Source organism: Papaver somniferum, chromosome 9 (assembly GCF_003573695.1).
Source record: "Papaver somniferum cultivar HN1 chromosome 9, ASM357369v1, whole genome shotgun sequence".
Taxonomy (NCBI): domain Eukaryota; kingdom Viridiplantae; phylum Streptophyta; class Magnoliopsida; order Ranunculales; family Papaveraceae; genus Papaver; species Papaver somniferum.
Window position 1 is genome coordinate 125,316,588 of NC_039366.1, and position 17,073 is coordinate 125,333,660.

Consider the following 17,073-nt stretch of genomic DNA (forward strand, 5'->3'; position numbering starts at 1 on the left):
GAGACCATGAAACCTGTTATTGGATTCAAAACCAGGAGGAATGGCGGATCAGTAGATGAAGTGCTTGCACCTTCCACAACGGGATCAGTAGATCAAGTTACCATAGGTAACAACAGGTTTAAATCAACGTATGTATCATTCCTTTGAATCTCATATTCCCACTTGTTTTCTTTTCCTCCGCTCATTCATTTCAAGAAATGACTTAAAATATCTGTCCATCACCACACCAGAATTCTCAAAAACAGATTAAAATGAGAAAGCATTAGAACTTTAGAGCTACGGGTAAAATAATTTGACGGAGCTAAACTTGGAACTGTTAGATCAACTAAAAAGAGCGATTATTGGTGTAACATTAGAACTTTATCATTGTAGAGTTTGATTAATGATGTGTATTATATAGTCTCTCAAATGGATATCTTTGCTGTTATTTTTTAAATTCGAAACCTTGAGAAAAAAGTCGGAACGATATATATATAACGTCCACTGTCCACTAATTCGGTAATAGAATGTAACAACATACATTTCGAGAGCTGCATAGATCAAATGCTGTTTTCCAATACAGTAACAAACGAAGGATTGGTTGTGCTGTAGCCTCCATCAACAACAAGATTCATCCCACTTACATACTTGGATTCATCACTGCCCAAATAAACTGCTGCCTCCGCTATATCCTCGGGCATAAGCACACCTTCTTTCAAAATGGCTGACTTATTAATGATGTCATGAGCCTTACTTGCTTCCAGATTAAATCCGCTGGTGAGCATAGGTGTGACAATTGTATGGGGTGAAATGCAATTAACCCTGATTCCATATTGTCCTAATTCCACACATAAATTCTTTGTTAATCCCACAATTGCATGTTTTGACATAGCATAAGCAGTTGGGGTCAGCCCAGCCACTACCGATGCAGCACTGGAAGTGAATAGTATGCTTCCTTTCTTGGCTGGAATCATAACCCTGGCAGCATGTTTAGCACCCAAAACCGAACCAATTGCATTTACATCATAAACTCTCCTGTAATTTTCATATTTACCATCCAAAATTGATTGATCCATATCCCCTGCCATTCCAGCATTATTGAACATTATATCAAGCTTTCCATACTTCTCCATGGTTCCATCGATGAGATTTTTCACGTCCTGTTCTTTTGAAACATCGCAGTGAACATAAGACACGGCACCTGTAGAATCTGTTACATCTTTACAAACAGATTTGCCTAGATCATCTTGAACATCGGCGATGACAACTTTGGCTCCATAACGAGCAAACAATTTGGCCGTGCACTCACCGATACCACTTGCACCACCTGTTACGATTGCAACTTTTCCTTCTAACCTGCAAAACGGAAAAAATTAATGGAGGTTTGCACTAAGCAACTTTTTATTGTTGGTATAGTAAGATGCAAAAAGTGCCCAGATTCAACTGTTTTGTACAGCAATTGAAATTTATAAAATCCATTACTAGAAAACTGAAAACCCGTTTCTTCTTACTAGCTTTACCTCTTGGTGATGGCAGATACCACTGAGGAACTAGGACTTCTCATTTCTCGAACGCGATAACTAGAGTAGATCCATGAGGTCGATCAAAGAAAACAACAATTATTGTTAACCAAGGAAAAAATTGGTACTAAAGACAAGATAAGATCCGTACACTGACAAGAAATGTGCTCGAAATATGCTATTTTCTCAAGATAAGAGAAATGGATTTAAGTTTACCATGGGTGATTCTTAAATGACTGACGCAGTATATATATTGGTCTGAAACCTTGTCTAATACCGGAAGGGCAATATCCAAAAACAGATTCAAATGAGAAGTCCCAGACACTCCAGCTATTTCTTTTCTAAAACAATATCTTTTCATCTCAAGCGACATAATTCTAGTGCCGTCGATAATAGGCTTTGTTGTTGGCTTCATGAGACATTTCAATACTCCGGTGTTAATAGTACTATGATTTTTTCCTATTATATCAGGACTTTACCTTACTCGAGCCGGTCTACGGAAATCACTAGCGGGTTTTAAAGCTATTATATTTATTAGCTTTATACTTATGCTCATGACATGAGACTGAATTTCGTCGGGTTCAATCGATAACAGTAAATGTTCCAGATTTATCACATTCTAGTATTTATCATGAAACTAGAGCTACGGGTAAAAATAATTAGGTCGCCGTGAACCACATGGAACTGTTAGATCAACTAAAAAAAGCCACAATATTCAATCTGTATTTTATCAGGATTAAACGTCCAATAATCTGGCAATAAAATACATATCAAGTGCGGCATTCATCAAATGCTGTTTTTCATTACAGTAACAAACGAGGGATTTGTTGTACTATAACCTCCATCAACAATAAGATTCATTCCACTTACATACTTAGATTCATCACTGCCCAAATACACTGCTGCCTCCGCTATGTCCTCGGGCTTAAGCACGGCTTCTTTCAAATTGGCCGCCTTATCAATGATCTCGTGTGCCTTACTTGCCTCAAAATTAAATGCACTGGTGACCATAGGTGTGACGACTCCATAGGGTGAAATGCAATTAACCCTGATTCCATATTGCCCTAGTTCCACACACAGATTCTTTGTTAATCCCACAATTGCATGTTTTGACATAGCATAAGCAGTTGGAGCCCCACTAGCCACTACCGAAACAGCACTAGCAGTGAATAGTATGCTTCCTTTCTTGGCTGGAATCATAACTCTGGCGGCATGTTTAGCACCCAAAACTGAACCAACTGCATTTACATCATAAACTTTCCTGTAATTTTCATATTTACTTTCCAAAAATGATTGATCTAGATCCCCGAAGATTCCAGCATTATTGAACATTATATCAAGCTTTCCATACTTCTCCATGGTTCCATCGATAAGACTTTTCACATCTTGTTCCTTTGAAACATCACAGTGAACATAAGACATGGTTCCTCCTGTAGAATTGGTAGCATCTTCACAAACAGATTTGCCAAGATCGTCCTGAACATCAGCAATGACGACTTTGGCTCCATAACGAGCAAACAATTTGGCCGTGCACTCACCTATACCGCTTGCGCCACCTGTTATGATTGCGACTTTGCCTTCTAACCTGCAAAATATGCTAAATTAATGGAGGTTTGCACAAAAATACATTATTGTTGCTGGTTTTGTAAAATGCAAAAAGTGCTGAAATTCAACTTTTATATATTGATTGAAATTTAAGAAATCCACTACTAGACAACTGAAAACCCATTTCTTCTTGGTAGGTTTACCTCTTGGTGATGGCTGCTACCAGGGAGAAACTAGGATTTCTCATTTCTTGAATGCGACGATCAATAGAAATATGAGAATCTCACTCTCTATGAGACGATCAAACAATAAGAAAAAATAACGATCATTGTTAACCAAGGAAAAAATTCCTACTAAAGACAGGATAAGGTAGAGATCAGAAAATCTCGTGCTTGAAATATATCATTTTCTCGGGCAGTGGGTTTTGTCGGTAAAGATAAAAAAAATAGATTCTTAAATGACTGAGGCAGTATAATCTTTTTAACTTGTCACCGGTCCACAAGAGATAGTTCTGTTATTGAACTCTAAAGAACAGATTCAAATAAGAGCAAAATCAGTAACTGAGTTACGTCCTCTTCCACATCTCTAGCTACTAGACACTCTAGCAGTTTCTTTGTTCCATGACTCGTGGCAAAAACGTTTCTCCTTAAATTTTTAAACCTCTACGGACCAAAATTGAACCAACCGCAGTAAACCACTTACATTGCTTAAATCTGTTGATGTCCTTGATCTGAATTTTGACTTCCATAATATCTTATCTAGTTTGGTTTTCTCGGGTATCTCAACTTTTGTGAGAAAGATAGATCTGTTTCAAAGGATAAATAGTCCCACATTCCTATAATCCGTTTAATTAATTTAAATATAATATGGAGGGGCCGCTTCATTTAGTGTCAATTAGTTTTGAGTTGGATGACCGTAAATTTTAACATGGTATCAGAACAGGCTATTTGTGTCGAGTCAGTTGACCGTACATTTATTCGGCGTCACCCGATTTAATTGTCCACGTGTTTATAAGACCCGCCGAGGCAACACGTGAGGGGGCGTGTTGAGATTATTAGTCCCACATGATTGGGTTATTTAAGATCCTACGATTTATAATCTATTAGGATCTCCACTCAAAACTAATTGGTTTTGAGTTGGATGCCCCAGTCTTTAACAATTGGACTTTATAATTTTCTTCACCAACAAAATAATCAATAATGACCGGGTTATCGCCAACTATTTATATTGCTAAATTGCTACAATAAAGTTTTAACTGCTTGGATCCGCAAAAAATGAAAAAGACATTTTCTGTTTGGAAGGTATGAAAGGTTACAACTTCATGAGTAAATCATAAAAGCAGTTGTTCATAGTCTGGTAAAATAGATTTATGGGCTACATGTGGGACGACTAGTCCCAAGCATACATTAAATTGTTGCGTAATTATTTGTCCTTTCACACGCCCCCTCACGTGTAAGGCCAGTCACTAGACCTCACATGTGGACCTATATACGAGTTACCATTCCATCGGTAACAGGTGTACACAGGTGAGTGACTAAATCAGGGGTAACATCTCGGTCAGTATCGGCACTGGCCTACATCCTGGGTGCACAAGTGACAATATCGGTTAAACACTTCGACCAATAACTCGTCCCACACCCGGCGTACGCAGGTCTGGGTCTGGGGCTTGGCTCTGATACCATGTTAAAGTCTGCGGGCATCCAACTCAAAACCAATTGGCAATGAGTGGAGCGGCCCTTCCATATTATATTTAAGTTAATTAAGCGGATTATAAGTGATGTGGGACTATTTTCCCTTTCACACATACAGAATCAGTTTAGCTTAGAATGACTCATTCAACAATTCTGATCTAAGAAAAGATGGGCTATTTTGTGTTTCCTCCCCTCCCAAGATCGCCAATTAGCATTTCCTCCCCAAAAAAATTGAAATTAGTGTTTCCTCCCGTTGTTACATTCGTTTAATAGCGGCTTTGGAGACTTTATATGCAGAAGCTATGACAGGCCATCCATTAGTCTCCAGCATACCCTCCTTAAAATCCTTCAAGAACTTTCGTATAAGCTCATCTAATTTCTCATTTGTTAAGCAATGAACGTTACTTCGCTCCTTTTTAATCGTTTCGCTCGAGATAAACTACAAGAATAATCTAGAGTTAGCTATTTGCAACAACACAATGTGTTTCTACAATAAACTAGAGAAAGGATTTTAAAGTTAGCAGTTACCTTTAGTTGACCATATACGGAGGAAACATTCACTACTCTTGCTGAATTGGAAAGTCGAAGAAGAGGAAGCAGTGCTTCAGTTACTCTTTTGGTTCCACAGTAATTTGTTTCAATGCATTGTTGTGCCCTCTCGTATGTCTCCTTAACAGCTTCCTTCCACAGATTGGCAGTCTCATCTTTCTCCTGTTCGGCGAGGCTAATAATCAATCTTTCTTTTACAGCCAGGCCAAAATTACAGACTTACAAACTTAAAAATGATAATTCATCATTTCCAGAAAAATAGATTAATGATACTACTATGACTTACATCACTATCTCGAATCTTCAAGTCTTTAATAGTCTCACTAACTTGTACTGTTATTCCGTTGTCCCCTGCATTGTTTACCTGCTCAAAATTGAATTAGGGGTACTAAATTTGCCAAAGTTCTTAGCTAGTTATTACTTTCATTCTCATTCATGAGCTGAGTTAGAATAGAAAATAATGACAGGATTCTTGTTTTTTTCTTTTTCTTTTTCGCTAATTCCAAAATACCCTCATTCGTTTCGGTAAATTACATCAAAGTCGCAATCTGAATCAATTTACAGTCTTCTTCCTTCCGAACTGAGACTCGAATCACTCGTCTGCATCTTTAATGGCAACACAACATCACCAGCAACTCCTTTTAAAACAAAACACCCATCTGTAATCGCCCACCAACCCCAAATGCCCAAATCAATCTCGGCACCAAACCTTAATTCTTCATCTGCAATTTCATGCAACCATTCAATCAAAAGAAAATTATGGTTTATTTTGATTCCACTATATGCAAAGCGATCGAACAAGGGTTTCAATTAATTAATTAAGTTCATCTCAATCTTGTTCATCTTCACTAATCGAACCCTGGGTACTCAACTGCATCTTCATCTCTCAATTTTATAGCCGCCAGTAAACCCTTCATTCTTCACTCAGTTGTTGGATTTGTTATTAACCCAAATCTCCCCTTTAATATAACATCCACTCACTTCAATCTCAAATCCATCTCGAATTCAATCTTAGTCTTCAATTCCTGCATCAATTGCTCATAACAACTCAACTCATTCATTCTACCAGACCCATCTTCAAATCATCCATCATCTCTTAAATCCACAAGAGCATGAAAGCAACAACACTGAGCATCAGCAAGCATCCATGAATACTTGAACCCATACTCCCAAGTCACCAAAAAATACTCATCCTTGTTGTTCTTTTTGATTTCTCCTCCAAACCCTTTTCGATTTTTTAGCTAACTGCTACTTCTTCTCTGTTCGTTCTTTCGAACCTTGTAATTTCAATCTAACCCATTTAGTAATCCTTGTAATTCCAATCTACGCCAAACCAGGGTTCGCTATCAATCTTGTCTTTGGAGAAATTCAGATACAAATTAGGTCAAGAGAAGACTCTAAAGAGAAATTCAGATAGAAATTAGGTCAAGAGAAATTAGGTGATGGAGGAATCGGTGATGGATTCTAGGTTAGTAGCTACAGATGGGTATGTGAACTGGTTATTAGTGGAGGGTATTTTAGTAAGGTCAGGAAACGCATGTACAGTTTATGCCACGCGTACAGAGGTGCTTACTCAGCTAACTGAATAATGGATGGAAAATGTGACGATGGGAGGAAACACTAATTTCAATCTTTTGGGGGAGGAAACGCTAATAGCGATCTTGGGAGGGGAAGAAATGCAAAATAGCCCAAAAAAAAAAAAAACACTCGACCATTGAACCTCCATGGACCATTGACGGCATTAACCACCGGCTGAGAATCGCCTTTTATTCCACACACAAAACTGCATGGCAAGTTGGATAGAAATTCTAGTAGGTGTTCGTTTTAGGTTTTAGTTATACAGTCGAACCTCGATAAATGAATGCTCTCGGGACCAAGAAAAATATATTCGTTTAGCGGGGTTATTTATTTATTGATAAATGAATATTTTATCCATTTATCGATAAACGAATATTTATTCATTTGGACAACATTTTCTTAATTAAGAAGTTAAATTGTATAGGAGAAAATGTACAAGTATACCTAGGAAATTTTGGTCAAATTTTTTATCAATTATTCAATTAACATTCATTTTCTTTTGAATTAACTGGTATAATTTCTACTTTACGTTATAGAAATGTGATGGACGTCGAACATCTTTTGAATTATCCTAACGAGAATGATGCAGTTATGGAGTCTACAACAGACGAAGAAATTATTGAGTCAGTAATGAATAATGAGAATGATCCTGAACCAGATGATAGTAGCGTCGTACCAAATGTGTCATCTAAAGATGCTTTTCAAGCGATGGTCACATTAAAAAATTACTTTCTACAACACAAGCAAAATATTCCAGAAATTGTGCAAGCATTGCATAAAATTAAGGATACGGTGCATTTTGGTTTGGGTGGAAGAAAAAGACAATCAACCATAGATGATTTTTTTTGGGGGTTCATTCATACATATATTTTTATGTAAAATTTTCCGATTATGTATTTTGGTTTATTTTTATATATAATTCAGTGATTATACGTTTATATTTCTATAGGCCCTTTTAAGGATCCAAATTTTTTTATTCATTAATACGTTAAGCGAGGTTATTCATTTATCACCTTGGTCCAAATCGGGATCGGAGAAAATTATTCATTTATCGAACATTTATTTATCGAGGTTAATTTCAAAAGTTCATTTCACGCATTCATCCAAATTGAACTAGTTCATATAGATCCAACAGCATTTGTCATGTAAAACAATCGTGTGTGGTGTTTTCTAACTTTTTAAAATTCAAATCTGTCAGCATTCCAGAATCATAACAAACTTGGGGAAAGAAAGACTGGTAATCATATGAACTTTTTACATTGTAGATTTGAATAAATACACAGAAAAACACTGAATTCTTTACAACAATAACCCCAGAAAAGGAGATATGTAAGTATACACACAAAACTGAATCTTGTACCTTCCGATGTGAACAAGGAGATACTAGAAGCATGCAAAAAGTGTAAGAGAAATATAAACTGGATGTGTTTACAGATAGAGCAGTGTGCTACTGGATAGAATTTGCTATACCCACCAAGTTCAGCATATTCCGGTCCTCCTTAAACCTGTCCAAAACAGTACCTTTGAGAACATCTTGTTTGTCCTTCTGCCCTCCGTTGGGCAGAACTCCCCAACATTCTATTACTTCTGGATATATCCTGCTCTCCTTGGAAAGACACGGGCTGCCGAAGGTTGTGCAGGAGAATGTCTGCCCCTGATCAAAGCTTGCCGACAGGAATAGCCCGAAATGGTGTACTTTTCCTCCAAAGCCGAGTCCATTAGGGATGCTTTCTGAACTGAAACTAATGGCACACTGCAGATGCACGCTTATCAATATCCCAACAGTTGCTTTGATCATGGTTTGATATGATAAAAGTGATAACAAAACCGATAATTGGGCTTGCTGGAATTCAAAAATCCTTTGATACGTAAATCAAACTTTAGGTTTGAGATGGTCGGAACTTGTATCAAAAATGCTCAAGGATATAAAGAAGGAACTCCACGTGCATAACCCAAAGTAACATGGAAAAAGGAAATTTCAATAAGCATGTTAGCCGCGGATCGGAAGAAAATACCCTTAACCAAGTACCTGAGTGCCCTTGAAACAACAAACAAGATACTACAAAGAATAAGATGAAGGTTAGTATTCATACCCATTGCAAATTAGTGTTTGCTCCAGTTGGACGGTATATCGAGGCCTGCGGAAATAGCTGAAAGAGAAAAGATTTCATGTCCCCGTAGAAATCACTATGCCTTTCCCAAGGCTGAGATGCGTAGCCTCCATATATGCACCCTTCCTTATCTTTAATAATCAGCAATGTTGGCCCTTCTGCCATTCTATAGCAAATCAAACAGTTCCACAACTTGATAAATATAACAACCTCTATAAAGTAACAACCTCATTTAAATGATAATTTATTGCTATCCTGATTAGAGACAAGAGACATAAATAACGATGAATAAAGTAATAATCTCGTTAAAGTATTTGTTTCTGGTCCAAAAGGTATCACTTTATTGAGGTTTCACTGTAACATGCAGATCAGTAGATGTAACAAAACTGTAATATGTGTAAATATTGGACATGGCTGCAAAGTTCCTGAACAATAGCAGATAGCAGGAGCTCTTTCTCAACAGGAGCTCTTTTTCTAGCTGAATTATATGATGAGCTTGTTCACTTCCTAAACATTGCTTGCTGCATATAAGGAACACTAAGTACTCACGTTATGTTGCCCATGAATGTGTTAAAGCTAAGACCATGTAGCGAACTATGGTACAAAAGCTTCCACTCTTCTGCTTCATGTTGAGAAAGAGCTCCTGCTATGTGCCAAGCGTATTCTCTCCTTAATATGAGCAAATCAGCGCTTGTATCTTCCGGATACAGTAGTCGAGGTACTTCAATACCAGGCTTCCCTATCAAATAAGTAGAATAACAAATGCAATAAGTATTTCATTGGAAATCATTTTGATACTTGTGATGATTAATTTCCGCATGAACAGACAATCTAGTAAATGTGGTATAAATCACGGTAGAATAACATTATATAATACAAACTCAGCTATTTGAATAATCATCTAAACCAACTAGGTCCCTCAAAAATCCCCTTCATGGGCCTACAGTAGAGATGCACTCGAGCTAATTCTAGCTAACACAGTGGATGTTATGAGTAAATGAAGGAAAGAAACTATGGGAGTATGGTAACAACGAAAGTAATAGTAAAGCTGAACAAATTAAATAGAGAACCTGGATTAGGAGGCATTAACAAGCTTCCAAGAAACTTCCGCACAGATGGGAGAAGACTACACCAACTTTTAAAATCCTTAAAAGACATATTACTTTTGTCATGGCCTTCAACCTTGTCTGAAAATGTTGCAGCATTGAGAAATATGTCACTGATGCCCTGAGGTGAACTCGATACAGGTCCAGCATCACTTGAAGAAAAAACAGCATCAAGCATTGCCGTTATAACCGCTTCCAAGTCAGACCTGATATGTAGTTTTATTACAAGATTAGACATGGATAGATGAAGGATGATAGATCGAATTTGGAATTACTCCACTCTTAAGATAGATAGTAGTTTAAATTCTCTGAATAATGCAAATATCGTGGTTGACGCAAAAAGTTACCTAGAAGGAGACCATCTTAAAAAAAATTATGCAACATTGGACATTTTATTTAGTTTGTATAACTGCAATACGACCTATCAATATCGTGAGTTTGAAAAAATAACACCAAACCCATTTCTCTTGCTGCCAATTATAACAACTCAAATTAAACTTAATGCACACTAAAACTAGATGACACAAAAGAAAAGAGAGTACTTTTTAACAAAAATCAACCATGGGTTTGCTCTTTTACTGTGTCTACCCCGTTTATATTGAAGAATACTGACAGAATCATAAGTGACGAAATCTTTTGTTGTATTGTGATTTTTTAAAAAGAATACGAATGTTGAAAGGGGAAGTAACGATTAAGAAAATTCTTAAACTCTAGTAATAGTAATACGGCTATGATTTTACCTGTCCACTATATCGTCACCATTTACATCCAATAACTGATAAATGAACTCATCAATCTCATTCCGTGTTCCTTTCTCATAAACTGACTACAAATAAAAATGTAAGTACATCAAAGCGAGTCCACAACTTGGCAGCAAAAGCTAAATAAAAAATGCCCACTAAATCATCATCCAAACATAAGCTTATAACCACACAAATCCTAACCAATATGTGGAATGAGTTATATTACTTGATCAACCAATGAAACATATACCTAATGACCTAGTATTATCAAGAGGCATTCAAGGGCTAAAATCCTATACAAAAAATGGGGCATTCAACGAATATGATGCCTCTTAAACTTCAACTCACTAGTATCTCTTTTCTTGCGTCCGGTGTATGGTTCTCGCAGTAGAACCTAACCCCATACAATGGATAATGTGATACAAAACCCTAGTTTTAAAAATTCTAAGGGATGAAATGCGAAATGAGTAAACATTACAGACTTACTTTAGCAATAACAAGATCCTCGAATGTGAGTTTCTGATCATTCCTCTTCTGTGTAACCAAATCAAACATTATTTGCCCCAGTGGTCCCTTAATTCCACAATACTCCTACAAAAATCCAAATAAATTTCACAAGCAAACAATAAAGAGAAGCAAAATTTATCAAATTGGGGAGGAAATTGGATATTTTAGGCAAACCTGGAAAATAGAGGGAGAGATGAATTTAGAATTGCTCTGAGATTGAGCAGCTAGAGATTGAAATAAGGATCTGAGATCGTCCAAGTAATGTTGCGTGAAAGCTCTAAAGGGAAAACAAAACAGCATTAATCAGTAAAGGAAGACAAGGGGGGGAAAGAAGAAGAAGAAGAATGTTTAGAGAGAAAGAGTGAAGAAGAGATTTGTGTTTACCGACGAGCTGAAACGAAGCGAGGATCTGATTCAGGTGATTGAGTGTTACCCATCTCTCTCTGTAAATCAAAGAAAAAGATATTTTGATGGTTTGATCAGTTACGCGGAGAAAGAAGAAGACTACACGGACAGAGTCGTTATCACACGGAGACGGGTTTTTTTCTCTTTCCGTCGAGGCGGAGGCGTGGCACTACTTTTAACGGCTTAGGTTGTTCTGTGTAACATTGGCATGAGTCATAGATTTTATGGCCTTTGGGGAAGGGGAAGGGTCAAATGGGATTTTTCTGTGTAATAGGCTGATTTTGGTTCTTCTTGTTCCGACAGAGAAATAAAGGCTTGGATTAACCATCAAATGAGCAGCTGGATCAAGTTCTCTGTTGTTGTCTTACGTGTTCAACAATGCATTACTGCACCCTCAAATTTAGGGAACCCATCCAAAAAAAAAAGTAGACATATCTGAGTGATTAAATATCTAGCTTTGATGAAGAAATGCTAAGTTGTATATAAGTTGAGTTTATTGAACTTACACAACTCATTTATTGCCATCCACCTCCAACCATATGATGTTAACAACAATATTGTTGCTCGGAAGTGATAAAATTTTGCTCCTTCAACACCCTAACCGACAGTACGGTCGATCTAGAAAATTACTGTCGCACTTTTTTAAACTAGTTGTCATCACCACCAAATTTAGTCCACCCAATATACTGCATAGCAATCCATAAAGGGGTAATATCTTGGTCCTCGTATATAACCCAACTAAGAAATTCAAACTTGTACCTTCTGTTTTGACAGGTCTCTCCTTGAAGAGCAATAATACTATGGACCTGCCAATCATTTTACTGAATGCTATCCTCTTCCAACTGTATGATACAAACAGTATATTGTTGCTCAAAAGTGATAAATACTCAATAGCATGCTTGCCCCATCTACACTGATTACTAGTTGTACGCTTGCAAACTAGGCGTATGATCTAGAATGCTTTCTTCAGGATCTCTTCTTATTCTTTATAATCTTCAACTTCTTCTATTTCCAGTGATGATCATATTGTTCTTATCCTTGTCAGCTGCAGCAGGAGCATCTCCGGCGAGTACTAGTATTTCAAAGGCGGGTTGCCAAGAAAAATGTGGGAATATAAGTATTCCATACCCTTTTGGAATCAGAAGTCCAAATTGTTACTACGACAAAGCATTCGAGATTACTTGTACAAACTATTTAGCAGGTCCAACTCCTTTCTTACAACTAAATATTGAGTTGCCATCTCAAGTTTTAGAACTCACACCGGACTACATTCGATTCACGGGATGGTCTCTCCAAAATTGTTACAATAAAACAAGCGGAAAAGGTGAATGGCCCATTAAACCCACGCCATACTTAGCTGAAGATTCACCCTTCTTCTTCTCAAGTACTCATAGTAAGTTAACAGGTGTCGGTTGTGATATTTTTGCTTACATTCCTTTGGAAAACAGTAAAAATTATGTAAGTGGTTGTGCATCATTTTGTGCTAAATCAAATGTTGGTAAGTTGAAGTCTTGTTCAGGTGGTAATGGCTGTTGCCAAACGGATATACCTAAAGGACTCAAATCTTTTCTCATCCAGGTTCAGAGTATAAATACAAACAACAGGTCTTGGATCAACAATCCCTGCAGCCAGGCTGTTGTAATTGATAAGACATATTCAGGGAATTATCTTGATGGTTCGATTAAATCCATCTCGAATGTGACGTCTGTGCCTATGGTTTTGGATTGGGCGATCGGGACTATATCATGCAATGAAGCAAAAAGAAACGCTTCCTCTTATGCATGTGGCGATAATAGTGAATGTTTTGAGTCTGATAATGGCCCTGGTTATAGATGCAACTGCTCAATTGGTTATAAAGGAAATCCTTATCTTGGATGTCAAGGTACATTATGGAGCTATTTTACGATGTTTTAAACCTGGAGTTTTAATCATGTAAGCTGTGGTTTTAAGTTTAACATCTGAATATTGCTAATCAACAGATATCGATGAATGCCAGGAAAATGCAAATAAAAGTATTTTATGCCAAAAAGGAACAACTTGCAAGAATACCGCAGGAAGTTACTCTTGCGAATGTCCGCGTGGTTACCATGGTGATGGTAGAACGGTACTGGGAGCAGTCAGTTGCACACGTGACAGTAAAACAATACCTGTGGTCATGGTGGCATCATTAGGTACATATACTATCAAGTAATTATTATATTTAAATACTATCAAGTAATTATTATATTTTTTGGGTAGGATCCAATAACATGGTTATATTGACATAATCATGATATGGTTTGGCCATTTTTTCTACAAAATCCAAGCGACAACGAGTTTGAAGTTAATTTGTTGGTGACATGTTCCACTTATATAGCTCTACATTCCTGCCAAAAATGAGAGTATTTCGATATACGAAACTTCACCATCCACAAATTTTAATTTTCAACCGTTAATCTCCAACAATTGATATTCAAAATGGTAGATAGTAGTCTTATACGTCTCGGAATGCTCTCATTTTTGGTAGGAATGTAGAGCTATATAAGAGAAACATGGCACCAAAAAATTAGCTTCAAACACGTTGTTGCTCGAGTTTTGTAGAAAAAATGGTCAAACCATGTCATGATTATGTCAATATAACCATGTTATTGGATTCTGCCCCATATTTAAAAAGCTTTATTTTCAACTTGAGTACTTTTAACTTAATGTCTTATAAAAAAAATTGATCCATACAGGTGTTGGAATTGATATCTTTAGAATAATTTTGATTGGATTAGGATTTTGGTTGTACTATCGACTCGAGAAAAGAAAGCAAAATATACTGAAACAAAGACATTTTAAGAGAAATGGTGGATTACTATTACAACAAAAGATTTCCTCACATGATGGCACAATTGAAAATGAAACTAAAGTCTTTTTCACAGAAGAATTAGAAAGGGCTACTGATAATTTCAACCAAAATCGTATTATTGGTAAGGGAGGCTTCGGAACTGTTTATAAGGGCATGTTACCAAATGGTAGAATAGTAACTATTAAGAAATCTAAACTCGTAGATGAAAACCAAGTTGATCAGTTCATCAATGAAGTTGTTATTCTTTCACAGATAAATCATAGGCATATAGTAAAACTATTAGGTTGTTGTTTAGAAACTGAAGTTCCATTACTGGTTCATGAATATGTCACCAACGGGGCTCTCTCGTACCATCTTCACGGTGAAGATGGTCATGATTCTTCAATTTCATGGAAAGACCGGTTAAGAATTGCGTCGGAGATTGCAAGAGCACTAGCGTATTTACACTCTGAAGCATCTATACCGATCTTTCGTAGAGACATTAAACCTGAAAACATACTCCTAGATGAGAATTACAAAGCTAAAGTTTCTTATTTTGGACTAGCAAGATCAATTCCTATAGACAAAACACACGTAAAAACAATGGTGCGAGGAACCTTGGGTTATTTAGATCCAGAATACTATTATTCTGGTCAATTTACAGAAAAGAGTGATGTTTATAGTTTTGGAGTACTTCTTGTGGAGCTTCTAACTGGGCAAAAAGTTATTTTGGCAACCAGGACTGAACAAAATTTGGCATTTCATTTCTTAATATCTATGAAACAAAATCAATTATTTGATATTTTAGAAGCTAGTGTTGTTAATGAAGGAGATAAAGATGAGATCTTGGTTATTGCTAAGCTTGTAAAGAAATGCTTAAAAACGAATGTTAGAAAAAGGCCGACTATGAAAGAAGTAGCAACTAGTTTGGACAGGTTTCCAAAGTTTCAAGAACCATCAACGGGTGATGATCATCAGGAGAAGTCCTTAGCAGTGCGAGATTGTCAAAACCCGATATCTTTAACAAGTGGCGCATTCGAGTCGCAAGACACTGAAACTGATTCGTACGTTTTATGTGGAGACTCAATAGAGTTTGAGAGTGCAAATTCAGTGGTAAGTAATAGTGAGTGACCATCTAGCTATTGAACTTATTATAATTTCCTTGTGTTCTGTGTTCTTTTTTTATATCTTTTGTAATCTGCAAGTTTTGCAAACACATACTTTAAAGTGTGAAGTTGAAGTTTATTTCCAACAAATTTGAAACCTCGGGGTTTAGTAATCAGTATTTGATCTTTTTAGTTACCACAATCATTAGCATGAACTTATTGTTTGTGCAGTATTAGATCGATTTTTACTTCAAACACATTCTGATGATGATAATGTTGTTGATCAAATTATAACATTTCTCTCCACACGAAAAAAATTGGAGGGGAGGTGGGGTAGGAACCTGCAAAAACACACTCTGATGCTTAAGTTAGATTAGGATTTTTACACGAGATAGTGTAGTGAATATTGCGTACCTTTTAGGGTTTAGCCTCCATGTATTTATACACAGATATACAGACTTGTTATCCAAGTAACTTACAATGTTTCCGAACTTTTTTCTAGGGTTTTGGATGTAGGCCTACGAAATTGCGGCTTGGTTTGGCGACTTGGCCGCTCGGTTCTGAATAACTAGGTTCGCGGTCTCGTCCGCCTGACTAGGTTGTTTGTCGATCTGGTCGTCGGTTATGCTGCGCCCGAATAACCTGTCTGTCTAGCCGCATAGTCCCGATGATGATTTCATGCTGATTTCATGATGATCATAACATGATGATGCATTGACCGATGACGTCATGCATACGCATATCTCAGTTGATGTCATGCTGACGTGTTTGACGACATTACAACGGAGCTGACAGATTCATTAATATACTGACGACGTTATAACTTTATTAACGGCGTCATAACGGTGTTGACGTCACTGCTTGCTGAACTGTCAGACAAATGCGCTTTATGCTAATGTGGCACCTGATAAATCGAAAGTTTATGCTGACGTGGCAATGCTGACTGTACATGAAGTCCGTTGGTTTTTACCGCCATATTTGGGTTTTTATGCCTGGGCTTGCATATATATATATATACATATGCAACTTGCCCCCGGGTATTAATGCGTTTTTTTGGATGTGTAACGTATCTCTCCCCTAAGTGACTTTCGCCTCCATTGAGGTGATATGAAATTCATCCCCAGTATGTAGTTACTGTCATGTTGCTCAATGCTCGCGCAAGGGTGTACTTCCGTGTTGCAGTTTGCTCGCGCATGGATTGGGGATTTGAGTTTTTATGCTATATTGAATTCGCGCTGGGGACGAATCCTACTATTCAGTATCCGCGCAGATTTGATATGTGTGCCTTTTCCCATGCCTTGATAGGTGAAAATGCTCGGCACATTTTCTGATGTCCCACAGGATGGGTGTATGCTTGGTATATGGTAAAAATACTCGAACTATGCATATACCTTATCTGCCGAGTATTAGAGATTCTGCTGACA

General features: G+C 37.1%; 4 protein-coding genes and 1 long non-coding RNA gene across 8 annotated transcripts; 1 reads left to right on the forward strand and 4 right to left on the reverse strand.

The window, feature by feature from the left end:
* Positions 1-341: 341 nt before the first annotated feature.
* LOC113308357 (secoisolariciresinol dehydrogenase-like) lies at positions 342-1,640 on the reverse strand. The gene is made up of 2 exons (XM_026556825.1): positions 1,500-1,640; positions 342-1,335 (listed from the first exon to the last, which is right to left on the reverse strand). The coding sequence occupies exons 1-2, from the start codon at positions 1,541-1,543 to the stop codon at positions 540-542; spliced, it is 840 nt and encodes a 279-aa protein (XP_026412610.1). The 5' UTR covers positions 1,544-1,640; the 3' UTR covers positions 342-539.
* Positions 1,641-2,191: 551 nt separating this feature from the next.
* On the reverse strand, positions 2,192-3,422 carry LOC113308359 (secoisolariciresinol dehydrogenase-like). The gene is made up of 2 exons (XM_026556827.1): positions 3,248-3,422; positions 2,192-3,084 (listed from the first exon to the last, which is right to left on the reverse strand). The coding sequence occupies exons 1-2, from the start codon at positions 3,289-3,291 to the stop codon at positions 2,286-2,288; spliced, it is 843 nt and encodes a 280-aa protein (XP_026412612.1). The 5' UTR covers positions 3,292-3,422; the 3' UTR covers positions 2,192-2,285.
* An 892-nt stretch (positions 3,423-4,314) lies between these two features.
* LOC113309697 lies at positions 4,315-6,751 on the reverse strand. The gene is made up of 3 exons (XR_003340709.1): positions 5,571-6,751; positions 5,264-5,446; positions 4,315-5,174 (listed from the first exon to the last, which is right to left on the reverse strand). It is a non-coding gene; the product is annotated as an uncharacterized LOC113309697 (long non-coding RNA).
* Positions 6,752-8,073: 1,322 nt separating this feature from the next.
* LOC113309695 (TLD domain-containing protein 1-like) lies at positions 8,074-11,984 on the reverse strand. 2 transcript variants are annotated; one of them, XM_026558188.1, is made up of 8 exons: positions 11,714-11,984; positions 11,504-11,606; positions 11,309-11,413; positions 10,820-10,905; positions 10,044-10,285; positions 9,523-9,712; positions 8,956-9,139; positions 8,074-8,604 (listed from the first exon to the last, which is right to left on the reverse strand). In XM_026558188.1, exons 1-8 carry the CDS (start codon positions 11,764-11,766, stop codon positions 8,581-8,583), a joined length of 987 nt encoding a protein of 328 aa, XP_026413973.1. In that variant the 5' UTR covers positions 11,767-11,984; the 3' UTR covers positions 8,074-8,580. The 2 variants fall into 2 exon arrangements, with proteins under 2 accessions (XP_026413973.1, XP_026413972.1); XM_026558187.1 differs by having other exon boundaries at positions 8,074-8,615; positions 11,714-11,983.
* A 702-nt stretch (positions 11,985-12,686) lies between these two features.
* LOC113309694 (wall-associated receptor kinase-like 17) lies at positions 12,687-16,285 on the forward strand. Of its 3 annotated transcripts, none has more exons than XM_026558185.1 (5): positions 12,752-13,127; positions 13,313-13,616; positions 13,714-13,905; positions 14,449-15,656; positions 16,152-16,285. In XM_026558185.1, exons 2-5 carry the CDS (start codon positions 13,448-13,450, stop codon positions 16,215-16,217), a joined length of 1,635 nt encoding a protein of 544 aa, XP_026413970.1. In that variant the 5' UTR covers positions 12,752-13,127; positions 13,313-13,447; the 3' UTR covers positions 16,218-16,285. The 3 variants fall into 3 exon arrangements, with proteins under 3 accessions (XP_026413969.1, XP_026413970.1, XP_026413971.1); XM_026558186.1 differs by having other exon boundaries at positions 13,731-13,905; XM_026558184.1 differs by having other exon boundaries at positions 12,687-13,616.
* Positions 16,286-17,073: the final 788 nt, after the last annotated feature.